General features: G+C 40.8%; 1 protein-coding gene across 2 annotated transcripts in view; it reads right to left on the bottom strand.

The window, feature by feature from the left end:
- PCOLCE2 (procollagen C-endopeptidase enhancer 2) overlaps positions 1 to 19,374 on the bottom strand; it is a 29,453-nt gene extending 10,079 nt beyond the window's left edge. Inside the window, exons 1-6 of one of the 2 annotated variants that reach the window (XM_075507231.1) lie at positions 19,109 to 19,374; positions 17,996 to 18,104; positions 9,800 to 10,055; positions 8,613 to 8,737; positions 5,389 to 5,525; positions 396 to 550 (exon numbers count right to left, since the gene is read on the bottom strand). In XM_075507231.1, coding sequence (XP_075363346.1) covers positions 396 to 550; positions 5,389 to 5,525; positions 8,613 to 8,737; positions 9,800 to 10,055; positions 17,996 to 18,104; positions 19,109 to 19,209 — 883 coding nt within the window. In that variant the 5' untranslated portion in view covers positions 19,210 to 19,374. The remainder of the gene's footprint in view (positions 1 to 395; positions 551 to 5,388; positions 5,526 to 8,612; positions 8,738 to 9,799; positions 10,056 to 17,995; positions 18,105 to 19,108) is intronic. The other variant, XM_075507230.1, reaches the window with a different exon arrangement.
- Positions 19,375 to 21,441: the final 2,067 nt, after the last annotated feature.

Below are 21,441 nucleotides of genomic sequence, written 5' to 3'. Positions count from 1 at the left end.
TATAGAAGAAAGAGGTCTTTTAAATAAAACTATTTCCTAAAATATTTAGAACTTCTTATACAAAAGAATTTTGTTCATCCATTCTTCTATGGAATTTGCTAGTTAACTGTCAAAAATTGAGAAGAGAGAAAAATTCTCTCAGCTGGAGCGAGTTACTGTTACACTGAACACTCGCCTGGATAGATTTCCTTTTAAAAATGTTAAGTAGATCCTCCCTTGAGTATATTAAGATACTCCCTTGATTAATATTAATTCATTCTCTCAACATTTGAAATACTAACAAACCATAAAACTGTAATTTTTAATATACTTTCTATGACATTTTTCCGTAATCCTCTCCTTGTCCTGGAATCATTTATTTTTCTAAGAAATAAAATAAACCCAGTAAAACTTACTTGAGGTAGCAGGGACTGTTGTGGTAGTAGGCGGAACTGTAGTTGTGGGTAACTTTTTTGGTCTAAATTTATAATGGCCAATAAAACCATCAGCTGTTAAGCTTAAATCAGACAAAAACTGAATAAGCATCTCATTTCTCTCAGACAGAATAGGCCTGGAATAGAAAAACAAAATAAAATATTTCCATTGTTTTGAATGTCAAAGACAAAAAGCATTAATAGCATTCTTCTTACAAAAAAGAGAGCGTGCTTTACTTTAATTATTGGTCTGAATGCAGTATCTGCTCCCAGACTAATACTGAAATACATGTTTCTCTGCTGGCATGTCAGACACTGGTGTTATGAGTGTGAAACTCATTCTGATGAATCATCTAAACCTCCGATTCCTGAAGGCTATGTCAATATGAGTATCTTTAAATTCTTCTGTGTGACTTCATTGCACACTTCACTTCCATGGAATGGAAGGGGCTAGATTAACTTAGTGGGAAAATATATTGAAGAAATCCTCAGTATGTAGCGGAGGTAAGTAAATTTTTTATTTATTTATTTGGTTTTGTTTATTGGAAAACATATTATGCATTTGGAAGGCCTTAAGAAAATTAATTCAATGTTGGATTCTGTATTTCTTTGACAGAAACACTAAAAATAAAATGCTTTGGGTTATTATTTCTGTGGGCTCAGTTTTTGTCAATGATTGGATATTCATTACCAAGGCCTTGAAGAGCTAATGGAGTTGTTTTCTTAGGATTTTAAATGTCATGAACAAGCACTGTTCAGTGTATTAGTTTTCAGTTCGTAAACTGCATAGTACCTTCTGTGACACTAACTGCCTCTGGATGTGGAGGTAGTGCAATGAGACTTCATTCAAGACTACTGTTAGAGAAAATCATATGGAATGCAAGTCTAGCCAAAGCAGCACTTCTCATTCTTTTGAGCTTTGCACAGACCTTGTCTCAATATTCATTAATAATTAGGAACATAAATTTTTCAAGTAAAAACACGTTTTTTGGAAAGAGGAAGAAAAATAAATATAGGGGCAAAAGAGTCTTGGTGAGGAGAGAGGGAAATAGAAAGTGGTTTTAAGATGTAGTTTTACTAAAATGACTGTGTTGTTTCTTCCCAGCAAGTCTGACGGAGTTCATGAGCAGAAGTCCTTCAAAACACTTAACCAGGCATTTGAAGTAGAAACTTGTGATCATCTCCCAGTTTTTTGGCAGGTGTTTCAGAAATCAATTTACTCTGATGGCTGACTCTGACATAAACAAAAGTAAGTGCCTGGTTATCTGGAATTCTGTAGATTTACAGAATCCGCGGTAGTTGCACAGATTACCCGTTTCTTGCTGCAGTATTGACACAGGCTGGGGATGTAGGGGGGCACCGATTGTCAGCTGCCCGAGAGCTGCATGCTCCTTCCTGAACACCAGGACTACAACACCAAATCTGAAAAATCTGACCTAGTCTGTGTATCCTGTCTTTTCAAAAAAGGCATCTGGTCTGAGAGGCAGGGGTGTTTTTGAGTAATTACTTCTCCTAATAAATTGTGGTTTTTATGTATACCATTAATTTATGTATCCTAGTAATTGTATTTAGGAATCAGGTATGTGGTTACACTGTATGCTTGCTGGTCTGCAGTTGGATCTGAGTTCATCTTTGCAACCAGCAAATGAGTTCAAGGCATCCACTTTACTCATACTTCTGATGTATACTGTTTCTGTTACAGAATGCCACGTTACATTATCTGTATCTGCTGGTTGATGAGTTCCACCTTGCATAATTACTGTGTCAGACACGCAACTAATACTCTTTATAGAAGGCTTGCTTCACAATTCAGTTTACACACCATGATTTCTGGTTCTTTTGCAATACTGGTCTTGTCCTTACTGTTTTTCTGAACCCAGCTGATAAATTATGATAAGAATTCTGCAGAGCTAGTGGAAGATCCCCAAGAGCCATACTTTCCCCCTTTCAAAGGATATAAAAGCTGCTGGTATACAACTCTGCAAGAGAAAGTGACTGTGTTCAAGCTCTATATTGGATCTCTGGTTAGGAAGCAATGCTATCCTAAAATTGGCTTTCAGGACATTTCCAACATTCTGTAACAGGAAATCTCATCTCTAAGCTATGTGGCCTGGGTCTGAGCCCAGTATTCTGCCCTTACTTGCCTGTTGCACAAAGTCCATACTAAAATGTCTATATTTTTGAAGCCCACTAGGGTTTGGCAGACCAGTTTACAGCTTTGACATGCTGTGGGGATAGATGCCAAGCCACGGTTGAGAGGTGGTTTAGGAAGCTACTCCTGGTTGCCTCTCAGGGGCTAACTGGCACATCTTCCTTTTGCACTGCCCTGTCAGCCAAGACCAGATCCTGACAGTGCAAAACATACTTGCGCAGCTGGGCTCGGTTTTAACTGGAAATAGGCAGCTAAATCCCAGGGACTGGAGGCCACAAGCCTCATCTGTAAGGGGTGTTGTTCACTGCTGCCTTCTGAGAACCAAGGGAAGGACAACATCTTGTAGAGTTCAGTTCTTACCTCAGCTGGAAAAGGTCTGAAATGTCACAACTTACATATAAAGTGAGTCAAACTAGACTCTAATCATGCTTCTGGCTTAAACACTGTTCAACTAGGAAGCAAGTCCATTTACTCCAGCATGTTGGATCTGACTTGTGCACGACAAAACACCCATGGCAGGAACCGAGGGTATTTGTATGGAACATCACTAGTTAAGTGTTTCTAATACAAGATTCTGTTAGGTTTTGGGATTTTTTAGAGTAGCTTGAAGGTAAATACCTTACTGTTCTGCAGTAACGGTTGAATTGTAAGGGACAGATCTGCAAAGTCACAAGGAGGTTCTCATGCTATGCCCATCAATGGAATACCTGTCTACCTGGTGATAAAGTATTAAGTAATGTAACTAACGTCTGTCATCTGCTGGTTGCTTTTTTTATTCTGTCTAAAGAAAGAAGAGTGTTTGCAATAGAATTCCTTTTGGGAGGGTGTTTTTACTTCAGATGATGGTGACTTGTTATCTAATATGTACAGATGCTTACAACATTCAGGTCAAAGAAACATATCACCCATTTGGAGACACATTCAGTCCATCTGCAGTCACTCCAAGTGCCACAGCACTGCAAGGCAACAATTCATCTTAGTTTCCAAGCTCTAAGCTATGAAGTATGAAGTCACTTTGCTATGAATACATACGTGAGGCAAAAATGGAAAAATTTTGAATGTCATTTGGCAAAGAGGTAGAAGTGAATGTCCAAGATTTCTAACCCACCTCCTTGCCTTGAGGACTCAATACTAAATCTGCCTTGCAGAACCTCCCTCCATCTCACAGCCTTTGGGTTAGACTCAATATGGAAAGATAGTTTACTTTTGCTAGTGAAGTTTTTCCTGAAAACAAGGAAGTTATTATGTATGTAACTACAGCTAGAATTTAGCCACTTGCATCATTTTAGTGGCCTGAATTACCTAGCACTTAAAGAGCAATCTTACCCATAAGACTCTCTGTTATCAGTATCTTTTTATAGAGCAGCTTTTTTAACTTTACTACAAGAAGGGGGCCAGAAAAGAAATGAATGTAAGTCTTAAAAGAAATGTCTTTACGTAGAAAGTTTCAAATTGGGGAAAAAAAAAAAAAAAAGAAAAAAAGAAAAGTGTAACTCAAGACCAAAAGCCTAAGGTGGCTAAAGGAAACTGAAGTTAATATATTTCAGGTGCAGCCCTACCCTTAATTAAATTCTTGCCAAATTTCTGATATATTTCCGTAGACCTAAGATTATTCTATTTCTAGCACTGTCATACTATTGCATAGCTGCTGCATGGAGAAGAAAAAATTTTAAAAGGACTTTAAAGAGTCCTACAGAATGTCTGCCTCCCCTCTCCTCTCCTGAGGGTATACTACATAACCTTAAAAAACCCAACCAAACAAAAAAGACAAAAAAACCTCACAGTAAATCTCAGTCTAGCAAGCTATGCTTAGAAAGACTGAGGCATGCACCTCCTCCCCCTGTACTACAATTAGTTGCTCTCGGGAATCAAACTAGCTGCCACTTCTGAGATGTAAGTCTAGTCACACACCTCCATGTTTGGGGTTTTTTTTAATAGCTTGTATTTCTTGAAACAAAATGCATCCTCTTCATCTTCTAAAGCTACTCAGTTTTCAGAAGCTTGATGGAAGATGAACAATGGGAAAGAAGAGCTAAAAATTACTAGCCTCATCCAAAAAACTTTACACTTTTTTGGGGAATAATTATGATCCACTATTGCTAGACCTGATTATGTAGTTACAGTGCCATTGGCTGGGTTGGGGGTGGTTTTTGGGGGTGGGAGGCTTGGGGGGATGGGTTGTTTTTTGGGGGATAGATGAGTTGTGGACTAGGGGGGTGTTGAGGGTGTTTGGGGGCAGCAATTTGATAGCAAAGCTGGTGAAAGCCTGCTCTGCTACCCAGCATGCTCAGGAAAACAGTCTGTGCCATGAGAGAACATGCCTTGGCACAGATGGAAGAGATGGTAAGCAGCAATGCAAGGAGCAGCCAGCGAACCCGCAGAAGGGAAGGGGCTGAGGGGAAAATGAGTCAGATAAAGTGGGTAATGAGCCAAGGGGCTAGAGAGTTCAGCTGGATCCTTGTACTTCAGTATCTATAATCAAAACATACATATTAAGTGATGTTAGTGTTCAGCTACCATTAATATTTGTATTACACCAATATCAATAGCATTAGTATTGGCGTTATTAGACAGAGCTCTAATGAGGCTTGAGGGACAGGACAGAACACAGGTTGGAGCCAGGACTAGCCATGGAGGGAGAGAGAAAAGGGAAAACCTAGAGAGAGACAAAGATACTAAGCAACTCCTGGAAGTTCAACTGGAGGTAGAAAATGTCATATTTAATTTTTAAAAGAATAAAAATCTTTCAGAAGCCTTGCATAGAACTGTTAGAAAAATGATACATAGTGGTAGTGAAGTTCATAATTCAATAAAGTTACTTACGCTGGTGGACTGTCTCCGCAGTACTTCCCAATTCTTTTAGCATCATTGATTTCCCCACCATTAAACACTGCGACATAGTCGTATCTGCAGTAGTTGTCTCTCTCCACATCAAACTTCTCAAACTTTAACTCTATTAGCTGCAAGGAAAGTGTAAATAACTCATTAAGGTGTTTGATATGCAGAATTTATTAGTGCTTCTTATAGTAAGTGACCTTTTCATATGAAGTACTAATAGATTTTTCTTTCCATAAAGAAGTGCTTAATCCACTTAATTGTGGAGTAAAGTATTTTAATCCATGTGACTTCTCTCCAACAAGTAGTTCAACATATGACTCTAATAGTCCTTAAAACATTTTGTTCTCAAATATATGCAAGTAACTTCTGATAAAGTTATTTTTATGAGTGAATGAAAACAGGATAGTAGGTGTTAGGTGTTATGTTGCTTTTAAAATAACTGTAACAAATCTAAACCACAGAAAAGGGGCTTTTAGTGTCATTGTATCATTCAAGATAGCTAAAGAAAAGGAAGGGCAAAGTTGGTAAGAGTCATGTCACTGACTTCATTAAGAGCAGGGTTTGAATCACTGTAGTTGCCAATGCTGTATTTACTTGATGCGGAAATAAAAAGGTCAGAAACAAACATATTGATAGAAAGAAAATTAGTAAATAGTAAGACTAAAACCAAGAGAAAGTAAGTAGTTAAAGGAATTGTGTTTCCATACACGATTTCCATAAATGTTGGGGCTTTACAAGTCATAAGTGAGAACTCGTATAACTCTGGTCTTTCCAGTAGTGATGCTATTATCTTCAATATTACTTTTATTTATGGACTTCTCTACTTAAGGAAGAAAAACAATGGATAAGAAAACAGAAATGGAATTTACTACTCTGAAACGAAGTCCTGCAGTATGATTCTGTCAGTTGTGTGTAGCAAGGAAGGAAAACACAACATAACTGCACAATTGAAACAGAGGTAATATATGCATTTAGGTTGCTTCTTTAGATGAAGCACAACAGTATTTAAATCGCCTTCCCATAAATAGCACAAATGAGGCTTGAATGACAATGAATTGTGTTAATTGTAGATACGCAGGATTTCTTTTTAAAGGTCTGTCTCAAACAAAGATAATATTAAATCTTTTAAGACTGTACAAAGAAAAAGGAGTAACTTGTACGTTGCATACACTTTATTTGATTTACTGACATAGTAAAAATGATCTTGTTCTACATTCATAGTAATGATAGCCTGTTATCATCTGATATCTTAGTTTTGCCTGGATATGCTTTTGCACTATTCAGATGTGTAAGGCATCATTTTGTTTCCCATAAAGTATGAGTAACCTAGGGGGACTTGGTTTCAGAGATGAGTAAGAGGCTTGTTTCAAAAACCTTGTTGTCATGATGAAAAAATGCACTTTAAATGGAAGTACCCATCTGAATAATACGCTTGTGATCAAAAAAGATGGTATAGAAAGAAGTAATGCAACTGGGAGCAGAAATGCTAAATATTTCCATAGCAAACAAAAGAGCAGGCCATAATATCTACTTTACTATTGTTCATAAGTGCACTTTGCACTAATAAAGAAGTATTTCATGATAGAATAGAAGCTCTTCACCATCATGAGAAGCTCCTCCATCTTCTGTAATAAATGAAGTAACTATTGGTTTATATTAGAAGCAAAAGAGTGCCTTGTTTTATTGCTCACATGCTTGTGAAAGGGAAGGAGAGACAACGGCACCTAAACTTGGCAAATGGAAGAGTGAACAACTTTTCATGTGCACTTGAAGAGAGATGCTTATTCACTACTTCCTCAAAAATGGCTTTTGTCACTGTCAAAATTCTGCCTCATTTGCATGCAAACAACCACTATTGCAGTACACGAAAAATATGTATTTGGAAACTTGTAGATTTAAGGAACAGGATCTTCAAAAGGCACAGGATGTAACACCCTTATTTTTATGCTTATATAGCTGTTCTTAAATCTTCTCTACAAGCTTAGGAAAAGTTTTTACGCTTATCTAGAGATATTTGGAAAGAACCAAAGTAATCTTCAGTTTACAGATAACGTTTTAAAAATCACTGCCTATCTATAGGATTGTTAAATGACCTGTATCTAGCAAGCAAGGAATGTGGATTAAAGAGGAGTACAGAAAAGACTAAGCTGACATACTGCTTCAGTTCAAGGGAGAAAATATCTTGGTAAATGGGAAAATATGAAAGATCTGAAGAATATATTTATCTGGGGGATTACGGTCATGAGCAGAAGATTAAGAGGAAAGTTGTCTTTACGTGTAGAGGAATTTAAAAAGCTGGATGTGGTGGAGAAAAGCAACCTACCAAACATGCTTGGCAACCAAAACATTCAGTCTTTGTAGACTTCCTGCCAAAGTACAGAGCAGATGGCTCAGCAACAGAAAATGTGAAGCTAGGATTGAGATTAGCCCTACCGCGTAGGGAACACGCTTGTGTTTGTCATGTGTGGCAAACAGTGGCAAATGAGCTCTTCTGGTCTGCTGCCACATCTCTCCAGATCTTACTGAAGTGGTAGCATATGCTCTGACAGCATCTGACTAATTAAGCATGCACGTTATGAGATGGAGCCTTCAAACTATGAAATAAAACAAACTTTATGAAACGTACATTGAAAGTCCCTGTGCAGGACACATCCGAATATATTCCCTGCAGTGTAAGCAGAATAAAATAATTTCTGCTTTTAATAAATTCAGTCAGCTCTGCCTAGGTACCTCAATAACAAAGTGCAGCAACACTGAAAATGCCACAAATGTTGTTAGACTTAAACCTAGCATTGGTCATCACCATGTTTGGTCCCGAGATGATCACCCTAATTCATATGGTGTTTTGTTAATTAACAAAATCACCTTAAAAGAAAAATCTGTTTTAAATGCTTCATCAGTTGCAGATGCTTTAAAAAGTTTAATTTAGGGGAATGTATCAATGCAGAGAAGAGGACATACAATGTTGAGAAAGCACAGGAGTTACTGGAGTGAGCCAGGTAACACATGAGAGAAAGGCGGATATCACTGGAGCATAGGTGTGCCTGCACTCCTTGCACGTACCCAACTTTACATTTCAGCCAGATAGCATTTTTATTGTTTCAGTGCAACGCAGGCAGTGTGTTGTGCGAGCAGGCTGTTGATGAGGTGTTAGTCCTTGCAGGCAATGGAAGCTGGGCCATGCCGGCAGGGCGATGGCAGCGTCTTACCTGGTTCTTCGGGGCGACGATGTGCCAGGAGCAGGTGACTCCCGCAGGGTAGTCTCGCTCCGGCCAGTTGGGCGTTTGGAAGGACCCCGACGGCTTCTCCAGTCGTCCCCCGCAGTACTGATCCCCTGCAAGTACAGCGCGCCATGCTGACCAGAGTGCAACAAGGGTGCAGGTAACCCATGTAATGCCCTTGTTTTACTGCAAGGGCCTCTGTGAGGGAGACACAGCCGGTCCCAGCCGGTTCTGGCCGCCTCTGCCACAGCGCCACCACAGAACATGGCTGAGCCCCTCAGGTCAACTGGTGGCACCTCTGGGAAAACGTATTTAATAAAGGGCAGAAAATGCCAGACGTAGACAAAGAGGGCGGTAAAAAAAAGAGTGAGAAACATTCCTGCGAACACCAGGGTTGGAGGAGGAGGAGCTGCGGGTGCTGGAGCAGCCATCCCCGCAGCCCGTGGGGGAGCTGTGCCGGGGCTGACCGCCATTCCAGAAGGAACTGCAGCCTGTGGAGAGCCCACGACGGAGAGGGTTTTTTTCCTCCATATCTCCTCCTCCCAGTCCCAAATTACAAAGCTACATCAGGTATGTAATCCTTATTTATATTATGATTATGAACCCTCTTTATTAAATGATCTCTATCACGTCACAGTCATTTAATATATCTTTCAAGAAGTTATCAATACAGGGATACAACTGGAAGGACTAATAAATTACTCATCACCTGCACTGCATCTGCCCAACAACCTGTCTAGTCTGCTATCATGCTAATAGCAAAAGGCTTGAAAAAGAGTCACTCAGGAGGGTGATACCATCTCCCTGTAACCTCCCAGCCTCTCACAGTTTGTGGTCTTCCCAAGCACAAGGCAATGCCTTTATGTTTAATAATACCTAACAAAATTTTCTTTCATATGTTTTTCTAATTGCTTTTGAACCAGTGTAGAAATTGACAATCCACAATGTCCCCTGGCACAGCACTCCACCACTTAACAGCTCACTGAGAAAAATCACCCTCTCCTTTCCTTTGCAGCCACTTGTTCATCTGGTTTCTGTATTAGAAGAGACAGTGACTGTGGTAGAAGAGACAGTGACTAATATCTCTGGCATCACACCTTTTTAAGCATTAATGTGGCTCTCCATAGAGTTGTACAGTTATACTTGTCTTCAGCACATACATAATTGTTAAATACCTCTTTCATGGGGTTCTGCTGCAGAAAACTTCGCAATGAATCCACTTCCAGCAGTATTAGCATCTGAAGTCATCTGCACCAACATTTTATTGCTGTTGGATACGAGGGCACCTGGTTTCACGGTACCACAGAACCTGCCGATGCGTTGTCCATTGGCATGGCCATTGTATATATCCACAAAATCATATCGGCACAAGTTGTCACTTTCCAGGTCTAAATATCTAAAAGAAAGAACCACCACTTTTCCTTCTGGGACCTGCAGAGAGAGAGGGGGAGGGAGGGAGAGATGTATCTTGAAGTGTGACTGACACCACGTATCTATCTGATCCCACTATTTGCATGAGTATTTTCATATCCTTCACTTCTTGCCAGGTAAGCTCCTTTTGTCAACTATACTCCAGGCAGAGTGGTTTTTAAAATCATATTGGACCAATCATAAAAACAAAGCTCTGGCCATCTCTGTTGCCATTGTCTTCTTCCTGACCCACAGTATCCTCTAGCCAGGCTCATATAGTTGATTTTATATACCATCACCACCCAGTTCAGCTTGGCATGTTTCTCTTATTTTCTGCTGAAAGTAGGCAATCAGCCATGCAGCTCCCTGTCACCAAGTACGGTGAGGAAGATGAGATTAATATGGTTTAAAAAAAATATGGAACAAGCAATTTACAATTTTGAGCAAATGAAATGGCCTCTCTTATCCTGCTGATTTGTGTAATAAAGTTTTATAGTTTGAAGGATTTTTTTATTTACTGACACACAACTTATACTTATAAATAAAATTGGAAACTTTATGGCTAATGCTGTACAACCCTAATATTTAATGATTGGAATGGGTACATTTAGCTTAAGGCTGCAGTGAAAGAATTATATTTGGAAAGAATATGTAAAACTATAAACAGAGAGTTCAAAAGAACCATTAGTGGGTGTCCTCAATACAGAAAAGAGTTTTGTTTTCTGAAACATCTGAGGAAACATAAGACAGGGCAAATCTTCTTACATGTCTGCATCTATGGACATTGCAAAAGAGTCAAGAGTACTGAGAAGGATGTAAATTAAGAAAGCATAATAGTTTACAAGGAGGAGAACATTTCCTGGGATAGAGTTGCAAGCCTTTAAGAGAACAAGCAGCATACTGAGAAGTGAAAACTATTCTAACAAAGCACTCAATGCTATGTAACAGGACAGGAAGAAGGGAAACAGTATTTTAAAGTATAGAGGGACCCTAGACAGGCAGAGTGTAATTATCTGCATTCAATTCATAGCCCGGTAGAGTGGTTACCTATTAAAATAATTGCAGCTGTTCTATTTTACTGAGACACTGCTATTATTTTCTGCTTTAAATATATAACACACACCTAATGTATCTGCAGTGAGTCCATATTTAAGCCACTTTATTTAAGAGTTCATGCATTTTTTCCTTCCTTAACAGTGACTCATTTAAAAACAGCAGTTTGAGATAAACTACAACTAAACTGTTCCTATACAGAATTGTCAAACAGTGTTGTGAGTTTCAACAGTTAAAAATGCCTTGTCGGGTATAGATGGAAGTGCTATAGATGGAAGTGACCACTTAACCCACAGAAGATACTAATACAGGCAGCAGCCCTAGATATAGTGAAAACTGTGCTGTAGATATGTTAAGGTTACTCATTCATGCAGCTCTTTTATGTCCAGTGCTGATACTGATCCTGCAGCAGGGTAGACTTTTGCATGAGCTGTTCTCAACTGCCCAGGACCCACGTACACACTGGCTGACCAGCCCCACTGCAGTTCCTGTTGCTGGTGTCAGAGTATTTTCCTTTAAGTTCAAAGTTCTCTCAAAAATGCATTCAGTTCCCCGTGCTGACGTACATCACTACTACTACTACCACTACTACCACTACTACCACTACTACCACTACTACTACTACTACTACTACTACTACTACTACTACTACTACATCAAAACCACAAAACTCATCTAATCTTACCCAGAAATTCCAAAGCACAATGACTCTGTTTTAGAAAACTTTAAAGCCAGATGTTAGGTTTAAAACTCATGCTGCTGAAGTGAACAAGCCCTATAGATGGTATCAGAAAATAACCCACGTATATTTTTGTCAGCATAAGGCCAATACAGACACATGGTCATATTGTAAGATATTCTGTTAAACATGACTCCTTGAATCAGTGCTGTCATAACTAAATTCTTATTATTGCATTCACTTGTATTCTGGTCTGAATCACTAAGAAACATTAAGACATGGTCATTTTAACAAAAAAAGAGCTAAAAGGAATTTGGTATTCCTGTCAGAAGACCTGAGTGTTATTTATGCTTATACTACAAACTCTATGCGACCAGACAAATCGGTTCAAAAATGCTGGCGTAAAGTTAGTCAGATAAAGTCAGATTTAGGCAGTTAAATTAAAGCAGCCTTTTTTCCAGAAGTATGTATGTAAAACAACATATGCTTTTTTGGGGTGGAACACTCATTATTCCTAAGTTTGTACAACTGGTACAACAGGATCCAAATGAGGTGACCTGAGGTTATCACGTTTTAAAACAGACTGAGCTGTTATGCCTACAGTTAAGATTGTCCAACATTTTCTGCTACAGTGTCTTGCAGCTTTGTTACAACTTACCCATCTTTAAGAATTTTCCCCTTTTCCTTCCATTGTTTCTGAACATTGAGCAGAAGTTGCTCTATCATATTAGATTAAGTAGTTTTGTCAGTGCTTATGAGATTTTTCCCTACTTTCTCAGCTTGAATTGCTTCTTTGAAGACACCTACTCCCTCCCAATGTTTGCAGAAGGAAGTTCAAATGTGAGAGGTGGCTGGTTCTGGGGTAAGAAAAGGTCTTTTTGCTGTCCTTGTAGAAATGCATTCAGATTTAGCCAAGTGGTTATCCCTCAGTAATGCTGATGCGTGCTCGCTGACAGCTTTGTTCCACCAGCACATTGAACCAGCGCTGCTCTGCTCATACCAGCCTCAAGGCATTCAGTCCTACCCCCTGGTATTCCGCTCTCTCTTGCTGCCCCAAGTGGGGCACGGGGAACCAGGACGTGGGACTGACCCGCACTCAAGAGGGAGAGGACGCTGGCAAAGCAGCCAAACTCCAAACTGCCAGCCAACCATTCTCTCAAGTCTTGGGTTTTCTGTTTCATGGTACAAGTAATTCTGTGCAGTGTGATATGCTTCCTTCTCCTCTCTCCACCACTGACTATGTTACACTATACTACATTACATTATCTAATTATATTTCATTATAGTCTTTAATCTCTCTAGCTTCTATTAGTTCAGTCTACTTGATCTTAGTCAAGACCGTTCCCCATAGATGTACTGAGTTTCTAAGTTTTGTTTCATGACAGTTTGTAAGAAAATGTGTAGGAAAAACTCAGCCACATGGTCATGAATGTTTAACAAGGAGCCTACTCCAGATTTCAGTTGTCAGAATAATCCTTGCTCACATTTAGCTGAATTTGGGGAGATAAGTCATTTACAGAAATCTGTGAACTGGGGCCCTTAATCACAGTCACTACTTACTGCCATTACTTTATAAAATAATGTCATTGCTTATTAAAATAATATTTGTCATTATTCACAAAAATAACAAATTTGTTCCAGCATGTTAAATCAATTAAAAGTTTGTGGTCTGACCAGATGACAGTCAAGAGTGCAGAGGATAGTGGTGCTACACTCTGGCAGCAGCCACTCCAGTTTGCAGCTACTCCCAAGGAATCCCACCCTAAATACAGGCGTCTTTGCAAAACAATACTTTTCTTTCATTTCTACCATTTCCCTTTTTTAAATGTTGAAAACTAATGAGCTAAAATCTGCCAATGTTTATCCTAGGGCATTTAAAATATTGCTCCATGAGAAACACAGGGGAGAAAGCAAAGGCCAGCATGACTCAGTATTGTTTACTTTGAGCCACGTCCGGGCCTGATGCAGTAAGATGATGGGATACCTCAGAGGAAGAATTGGAAGGAATTGCAGCTCTTAAGAAGTAAAAAAAAAAAAAAGAGGGAAGAGTCAAAGGAAGAGTATGTGATGCTTTCCCTGCAGGGTGTGCCTTATTTTTCTGTTTTATCCATCCAGCTGGTATCTTTCAACAAAGGACGGACTTTAGCTTCTGCCTCTCCTTGTCACACCAAGAGAGACTGACCCATACTTGCCCTCTGCTTCCCTCCTTATTTCAACTCTATGAACTTCTTTAGGATCAGAAATTATGACTCTAAACTCATGTGAAGGATGCCTTACTCCTATTGAAGGCTAAAGGAAAATAGCATTCCCTGAATTTTTAGAAGGAGTTTTTCTAGAGCATAATTCCCTAAAATCATCCATGTAGATTATTAACCTCTTCAAAAGGGCATGATTATTTTATATATACAACCCACCACAAAATAAGGTCCCTAGATTTTTTTTGGTTATCATTCATTGCAGGTATTTCATAGAATATTAATCAAAGTTCACTTACATTTAAAGTAGTTAAGCTGTTTTTCTGTTGTTATTCTGACTGAACACAAAGCCCTCTTCATCATTGTGCCTCTCAGTTTCTGGGGAGGCTTCCCAAATTATCATACTTTTCAAAATGACTTGATTTAGATTATTTGCTTTGAAAATAATCTTTTGGTGGGCAAAAACCTTTAAATGCCAACTTTCTGAGAAAATATGTTGCCTAATTTTTAAACCTATATTGTATATGGGTTTAATGTATTTTGGTATACGTTTAATACCAAAATGCTGATTGTATGTTTTGCCATAGCAGCCCTAGGTAGGCTTGAAAAATACATCAGCTACCTGCAAGCCAAACATGTTATTTCTCTCTACTGAGAATGAATGTGAAAGTTATTTGGAGTTACATCCTGGGAAGAACTACAATTCCTGCCTAGTCACTTGTTCCCTAGCTCCATCCTCTCCAGCCACAAAGGAACAGTTTTTTTAAAAATTCGTATTAGCTTGCTCTCCCTGACAAAGGTACTAGATTCTGTTCAGCTATTTCTTTTCTGGCAATACAACCATGCGTAAAGATCTGTTCTCTACTGGAAGGGCAGTTTCACAATGATATGGGAAAATGAATGCTTAAAACATAGAGAAAATGATTTAAAATACTTCACGCCCCCAGGGCAGATTCCCAATTCCCTGATAAGTAAATTTTTCAAACCTTGCTTATTGTCAGCAAACCTGCTGGAACACAGCTCCTGAACCTCTAAAAATATAACCTTACATAACTCTGACAGTCTTCAGTATTATTGTTGCACATAAAGTTGTTAGGGTTTTACAGGAACTACACAGTCTGCCAGAAAAATACAGGACAGCAGTCCAGATTCTTGGACTATGTGACACATTTATGTGAGGTGATGGCCAAGAAGGATTACAGAGTATTAAAAGTAAATGTATATGACATATTTTAGATAAAGCTATATACATTACTATAGGAAAGGAAATAGCTGTACAAATGAATTCTTAGCAATGCCAGCTAAAAGCTGCTGGGTAGTCTGCCAACGTTGTAATATAACCACAAGCATGTGCTGAACACTTCTTAGAGCTCTTAGAATAGAGAAGCTGTTTTCTTTAGCCAGCTGAAAAAGTCCCAGTCTCTTGAAATAACAGAACCATAATTGAGTTAGAGAGACTCTTCTAGCTTTAGCAAACCAGTTGGAAAGATTTCAGCTGATATCTGAATGCTACATTGCTTTATCTATGTTACCCATAACATTTTCTAAACCTATTTTCTTCTAAAGAATTAATTAGCTGTCACTCTCCCTCTCTGTGGATTTCTTCTGTAGATGATGAGATCCTGTAGTTGAGAAAACAACAGCTTCATGCTTCTTGTGACCCAGATGCAAAGTGAATCAATGTCTCTTCCAGACTTGTCAGATCCTGCATTAGGCAGAGTGTTTTCAGGAAGGCGTTCACAGCCCTTGGCTAAAACGGACAGGCAAAAAGTCTTAATCACCTTCTAAGATCAGATGCTAAATGAGGAAGCCTAACAGTAACTACAGCATATTTCTTCATGGCAGTGTAACTGGCTTTCTTATTTGGGTGCTACTGCAAGCTATCCTGAGCCTCAGCAGTATCTGGTGAAAGGATTTTGCTGTTTAAATTCAGGCTAACCAGACCCTTGAGTGTACCACTTTCCCTCAGTTTGGTAAATCATCCTCTTTTTAAAGAGGGTGCAGGCTTAATCTTGCAAGTTTTGTAGTCCTTGCCTTCCCTACGTCCTTCCTGTGCATCCAAAAGACAGGGCATTCTACACAGTTGATGGGAGAAAAAAAATCAGCTTGGCTTAGTGAACAATATTGTCTAATAGGGGTTAAATGAGGTGGGGGCACAAGAAAGCCTGGAGTACTACAGTTGTGCAGCCCTTCTCTGGCTTTGGGCGAGCTACAGAGAATACGTATGCAGCAGTCAAAGAGCAAGATTAAATGGCAGCACATCATAAAAGTGGGATTCCGGATGATCATGAAATGCCAGAAGCCATCGAGTTCCTCCCATGGTCAATAAAGCCCAAGTGCAGACACATCTCTGCTACAGCTTTGGGGTAATGCTTCTCACAATGTCCAGGCTAACCTGGATGCTCGCATCTTGTTGGCAACTGCCACATTAAGTCTGCAGTGAAACCACTCTGGATGGACTTTTTAAATACAATCAGTTGTTCTCTTCTCTCTCTATCCCCAATATATAATGAAGGGCAGATCCATGGGATCCTTCAGTAAATGCTTCTTCTCAGTGCTGCCTCCATTTGTAATCTGAATTTTTTAATGCTAAAAGCTTTATGCTGTTATAATCAAAATTATTATTTCCCTCCACATTAAATTTTCAACTTTTGAAGATCTAATACTGAGTTACATTGGTAAGATAACTTTGGAGTTTTTTCCCTTTTATTTAAGGCCTGTGTGTAGGATTCCAAATGCAGTTTGCATCTGCTCTTCAGATTGTAAGGTGGGCCATGCTAATTGCTGTAATCTCAGCCCCTCAACAGCAGGAAGCAAGTTTATTTATGAGCATACACTGTATTTCACATCATATTCTTCTGGATCAAGTCAGTCACAGATGAAAGGTAACCTCTAACTTGGCCCTAATAATAATAATGCAACATAAAGGTGCAGAAAGCAACTGTTGCAGCTTCACCGGTATCCTTCAGATAAAATGATTAAAATTACATCACTCGTTTGATACGAGAGTCATTTTAACGGAACACTGTAAACAGATCAATGTCTCCTGCTTTGCGTCAGCATCTCTATAGTAGCAGTAGACAATTATCCTGTGACATCCTATTCTACTGCCAACACCTAGCCTGTACTGCAGTCTTTGAACTGAAGTTGTCTTTAGCGATCCCGTCAACACACAGACTGATTTATTTTTTTATGCTTTCTTAGACTTCTTTTTTTCTGTAAAGCTCATATTCTAGGCCTGAATGTCGCAGGAGTTCTTAGTGAACTGTGCCTAAAAAATGGAGAGGAAATTTGGTGGGCAATTTTGGAGGGCTTAATTTGTGCAGATGTGAGGAAAAGCAATCATTCATTCAAATCCCTTTCTCTGAGTCTGTGGATAAGGACACATCCGGCACTGGAGTGTTTCATCCTAGTCGTTTAATGACATTTGCTGTCCATGAATACGATGTCTCTGCCCTACAGTCTCATTTCAGCATCAAAATATCAATCGTACCCCATGCTTTCGCATGGTCATTTATAAACGTAACAACACTTTCCTATTGCTTTGTCAGCTTGCTGTATGACATACTCCAGATATCCTGGCTGGCAGAACACTGTTATTAGCACACTACAAGCAAACCTGCCTGCATTTTTTGTTTTTGTTTGAAACTTTTTCTATGTCTTCTTGCCAACGAATTTTGCTTTTTATTATCTATACCTCAAAGCTTTACTTTTTAATCCATTTGATCTAACTAACTATTGCTTTCTGCAGTGACTGGAAGGGTAGATGTTTGCTTTCAAGTGGGTTAATTTAAAACAATTAGAGGTGTATCTATGGAAGTCAATGAAAATTTGCTTCTGACATTAGGCAAGGTCAGTTCTATTTTAGCCACTATTATCATATTACAGCAACCCTAAAAAGCTCCAGATAGCTGAGCTGCTCTGAGTTACTGAGTTCGTTATTGCACATGTTATCCCATATAAAACACTGGCATTAACAACAAATAGCTCATCATTGTCTTCAGCACTGATTTTGTGATATTAAAAATTCTTACTGTGATTTTCCAAGTACATTTGCTGTTTGGAGGGTAGACTCCAGGAAATCCTTCACTCCCAATAAACCCTGACTCTCCAGATACAACTCCTCCACATGTAAATGTAGGCCTGAGAATAACAGGAAAAATAGTGCTTAATTTTTAAATAGATTTCATTTATTCTTTGTATAATAGTAAAGAAAGAGGCACAGACTGTCTTATACTTAAAAACACAGCTTAAATACTTAAAAACATTGCTAACTTTAAACATCTGTTTCATTACTTACACAATTTCACTATTGACATAGAATGTGCAATTTAACGCACAAACTTGGGCGTAGAGAAAATTAACTACTTGGACCTTAATTCTGGCTTTACACAGACTGTTATCCTTCCCCCCTTTTTTAATTCATAGGATGGAAGGTGTGGTGGTGTGACACATCATTGCAAATTGCTATTACAACGAAAAAATAATTATTAAAAAGTCATTAGTAATGACTTTTTATAGTATATATAATAGTAGTTAATATAGCACAGTAATAAAAATAACTTTTAATTCCTTTCCATTCCACCCCGAAATGTTTTGAATTCTGGTATTTTCATCAAGTCGCTCTGGAAGTTTTCTACACCACAATCCACCGTGCGCACAAGTGCTGCTACTCTAGCCTGGGGGTGAACCGTACGTCCTGATCCTGCCGGTGTGAGGACGTTGAGGGCTGAAGAGCCCGGGCGTCCGCTCCCTGCTCCGGGGCCGCGCGGCGGGGACAGCGAGGAGCCCTGAAAATCCCCTGCGCAGAGCCACAGCGTGACTGCTGAGGACACGAGGGCGAGCGCACGCCCTGCTGAGCTTGAGAAACTGGGGTATTATATCGTATCGTAACGCTACATTATGCTACATATCATGTTACATGGGGCTGCTCTCGCAGTGGCCTGCTTCCGTGGGAAAAGCCCCTGTCCGTGCCCTCCCTTGGTGCAGTAACGGGCGATAAACACCCGCGGGTGCTGCCCGGGGGCAGCGGAGGTGTCCGCGCACCCCACGGACGCGCGGTGGGCACCGCTCCTGCGGGGGCGGGGGGCGCGCAGCCGTGCGCGGCGCGGCGCAGCGCTGCGCGGGCGCGGAGGGACGCGCGGTACCTGTGCGGCGGGGCCGCGGGGCGCGCCGCCGTCAGCAGCAGCAGCGGCGGCAGCAGCGGCAGCAGCAGCGGCAGCGGCGGCCGCGGGGCGGCGGGCGGCATCTCCGGGCGACGGCGGCGGCTGGGGCAGGGCTGGGGCCGTGGGGCCGCTCCTCCGGCTGCCGCCTGCTCCTCCCGTGTGCGCCGGGGCCGGGGGAGGAGGCAAAGACTTCCGCGGCCCTCCGCCCCCGGGGCAGGGCAGTGCCGGGCACGGCCGCCCGCCCTCCCTCCGTGGGTGGAAAGGCTTCCCCTTTCCCCTGGGGGCCCCGCCCCGGTATCTCCCGGGGGAGGTGGGCGGCGGTGCTGCAGCCTCGGCCCCGGAGGGCACCCCCGGCACCGCGTACTTTGCGCACGCAGGGGCTGAAGGAGCGCGCAGCGACGGAGCCGCAACGACCCCCCCGTCAGTGGGATCGCCCCAAACCCCGCAGCCTCCTGCAACGCCCTGCTCCCTGTCCTCAGGTGGCACAGTGGGGGCGTTTGTCCCGATCATGAATGAACTCAGTGTCACCATTTGTGCAATCGTGTACAGCTTCGCCAATGCTTGAAAAATAGTAATGCTACTTTGAAATTTCTTCTTTATTTAAATTCTAAAGTAAACTTAAAATGCTTCATTTTGTTTACCAGTTGGTAATCTTGACCCATTTTAATAGCCTTTTCACTCTGGCTGTGAAAGATACTCTTTACGGGGCTGCGGCAGAGCTCGCAGTAATGAACTCAATACTTGTGTGTTTGTAGGATTTGGGCCAAAGTTGTTTGACTGAGAAATGAAAAATTAAGTCAGTATTCTTACTGAACACAAGAAAACTTGACATTTTAAAAAACGTTTACAGAAACCACATTGTTAGTGCTGTTGGATGATGACATACAGATTGTCATGTCAATAAATGATAATTTATCTTTTAAGGATTGTTTTAAGGAGAGCCTGCCCCTCTTCTTGCTTTAAGTGCTTCTTCCTGTATACACCTCTTGCAGGAGAAGAAGGTAAGTCTGTAGTAAAGTGTTCAGGCAAAGCCAACTGAAGCAAAGTCTGGAGGAACTAAACAGAGATTCTGCTGCATGCAAGGCAGAATATAAACCTATTATCTTATTTTTAGCTTATTTATTAAGCACTTAACATTCCTATTCTTGCAAAATACAAAGAAGGGCTGTCCCACTCCCTAGGCTTTAAAGAAGTGCTGTGGATTAGAGGGGATGCTCTGAGGATTAAACGGAAAGCGGATGCTGCAATTTAGCAGATACAACACCTGTACTCTCCTTTCCACAGTGCTGGATGAAGAAAGCAGTAGAATAACCTGGATCCATCCTTGCTAAATTTCCAAGAGCATTTGTGTGGGAGAGGTGCAGCTGCTATTGGGACGTCCCAGATCTTTGGAGGCAGCCTGCAAGACGGCTAATAAGTAAGAGGTGCCAACAGCGTTCCTGTGTGCACAGAGGCAATGGAAGACAACAAAGAGCAGAGGCTGTGTGCACGGTTTTTGCAGAGTCCCAGGTTTGTGTGAGTGCACATGTGTCGGCAGCCAAGTGGGAGTGCCCTGCAGCCTCGAGGAGGGGCAGCCCCACATCCCCCAGTGGGGCTGGAGGAAGGAGCAGGACACTTCTAGGCAAGGCTTGGTGAAAGATTGGGGCAGGGAGCCCAGTCCACAAAATGGGGTCTATGGAAAGAGAGAAGATCATAACGTGGTCAGAGCAGAGATATTTGCAGCTGTGTTTTGAGCTGATTTGAAGTGACAGAAATGGGAAATAAAAAGCAAAAAAGGAGACATTTACTGACTCCATGACCATTTGGATTGGCATTTGACCATGGCCATGACCATTTGGATTTGGACCAGCATTTGGATGCTGGTTAGCAGCCAAAAGTTTAACCACTACCACTAGGTATACTGGTTTTAGCTATGAAGGTAAAGTAATGTTAATAAAAATTGCTAGATATGGAAGTCAACATATATGACAGAGAGTTGTGTAATCCTCACACCATGGACAGTGCGTTCCCTGCTGCTCCTCTCTGTCAACATTTTGAAGTCTAGAGAAGACCCACTATTTAAAAACAAGAAAGTAATTCAGGCCTTATATCCACCGAAGAGCTGGCCTCCATGCAAAACCACCAACAAAGGCTGTTAGTTCCCATGGATTACATGTTCAAGGACTCTTTTACATGTGGTTGCTGCAGACTTTTAACCTCTTCCAAAGGTGGTTTTAAACTTCTGAACAGTTACTGTGGTAACAGGTTCTGCATTACCACCCAAGAATATCTTGCAAGTAATCTGCTGCACAGATCTGTGCAGCAAAGGGATGGTT

Source organism: Mycteria americana, chromosome 7 (assembly GCF_035582795.1).
Source record: "Mycteria americana isolate JAX WOST 10 ecotype Jacksonville Zoo and Gardens chromosome 7, USCA_MyAme_1.0, whole genome shotgun sequence".
Classification (NCBI taxonomy): domain Eukaryota; kingdom Metazoa; phylum Chordata; class Aves; order Ciconiiformes; family Ciconiidae; genus Mycteria; species Mycteria americana.
This window is presented reverse-complemented; position numbering and strand designations above follow the sequence as displayed.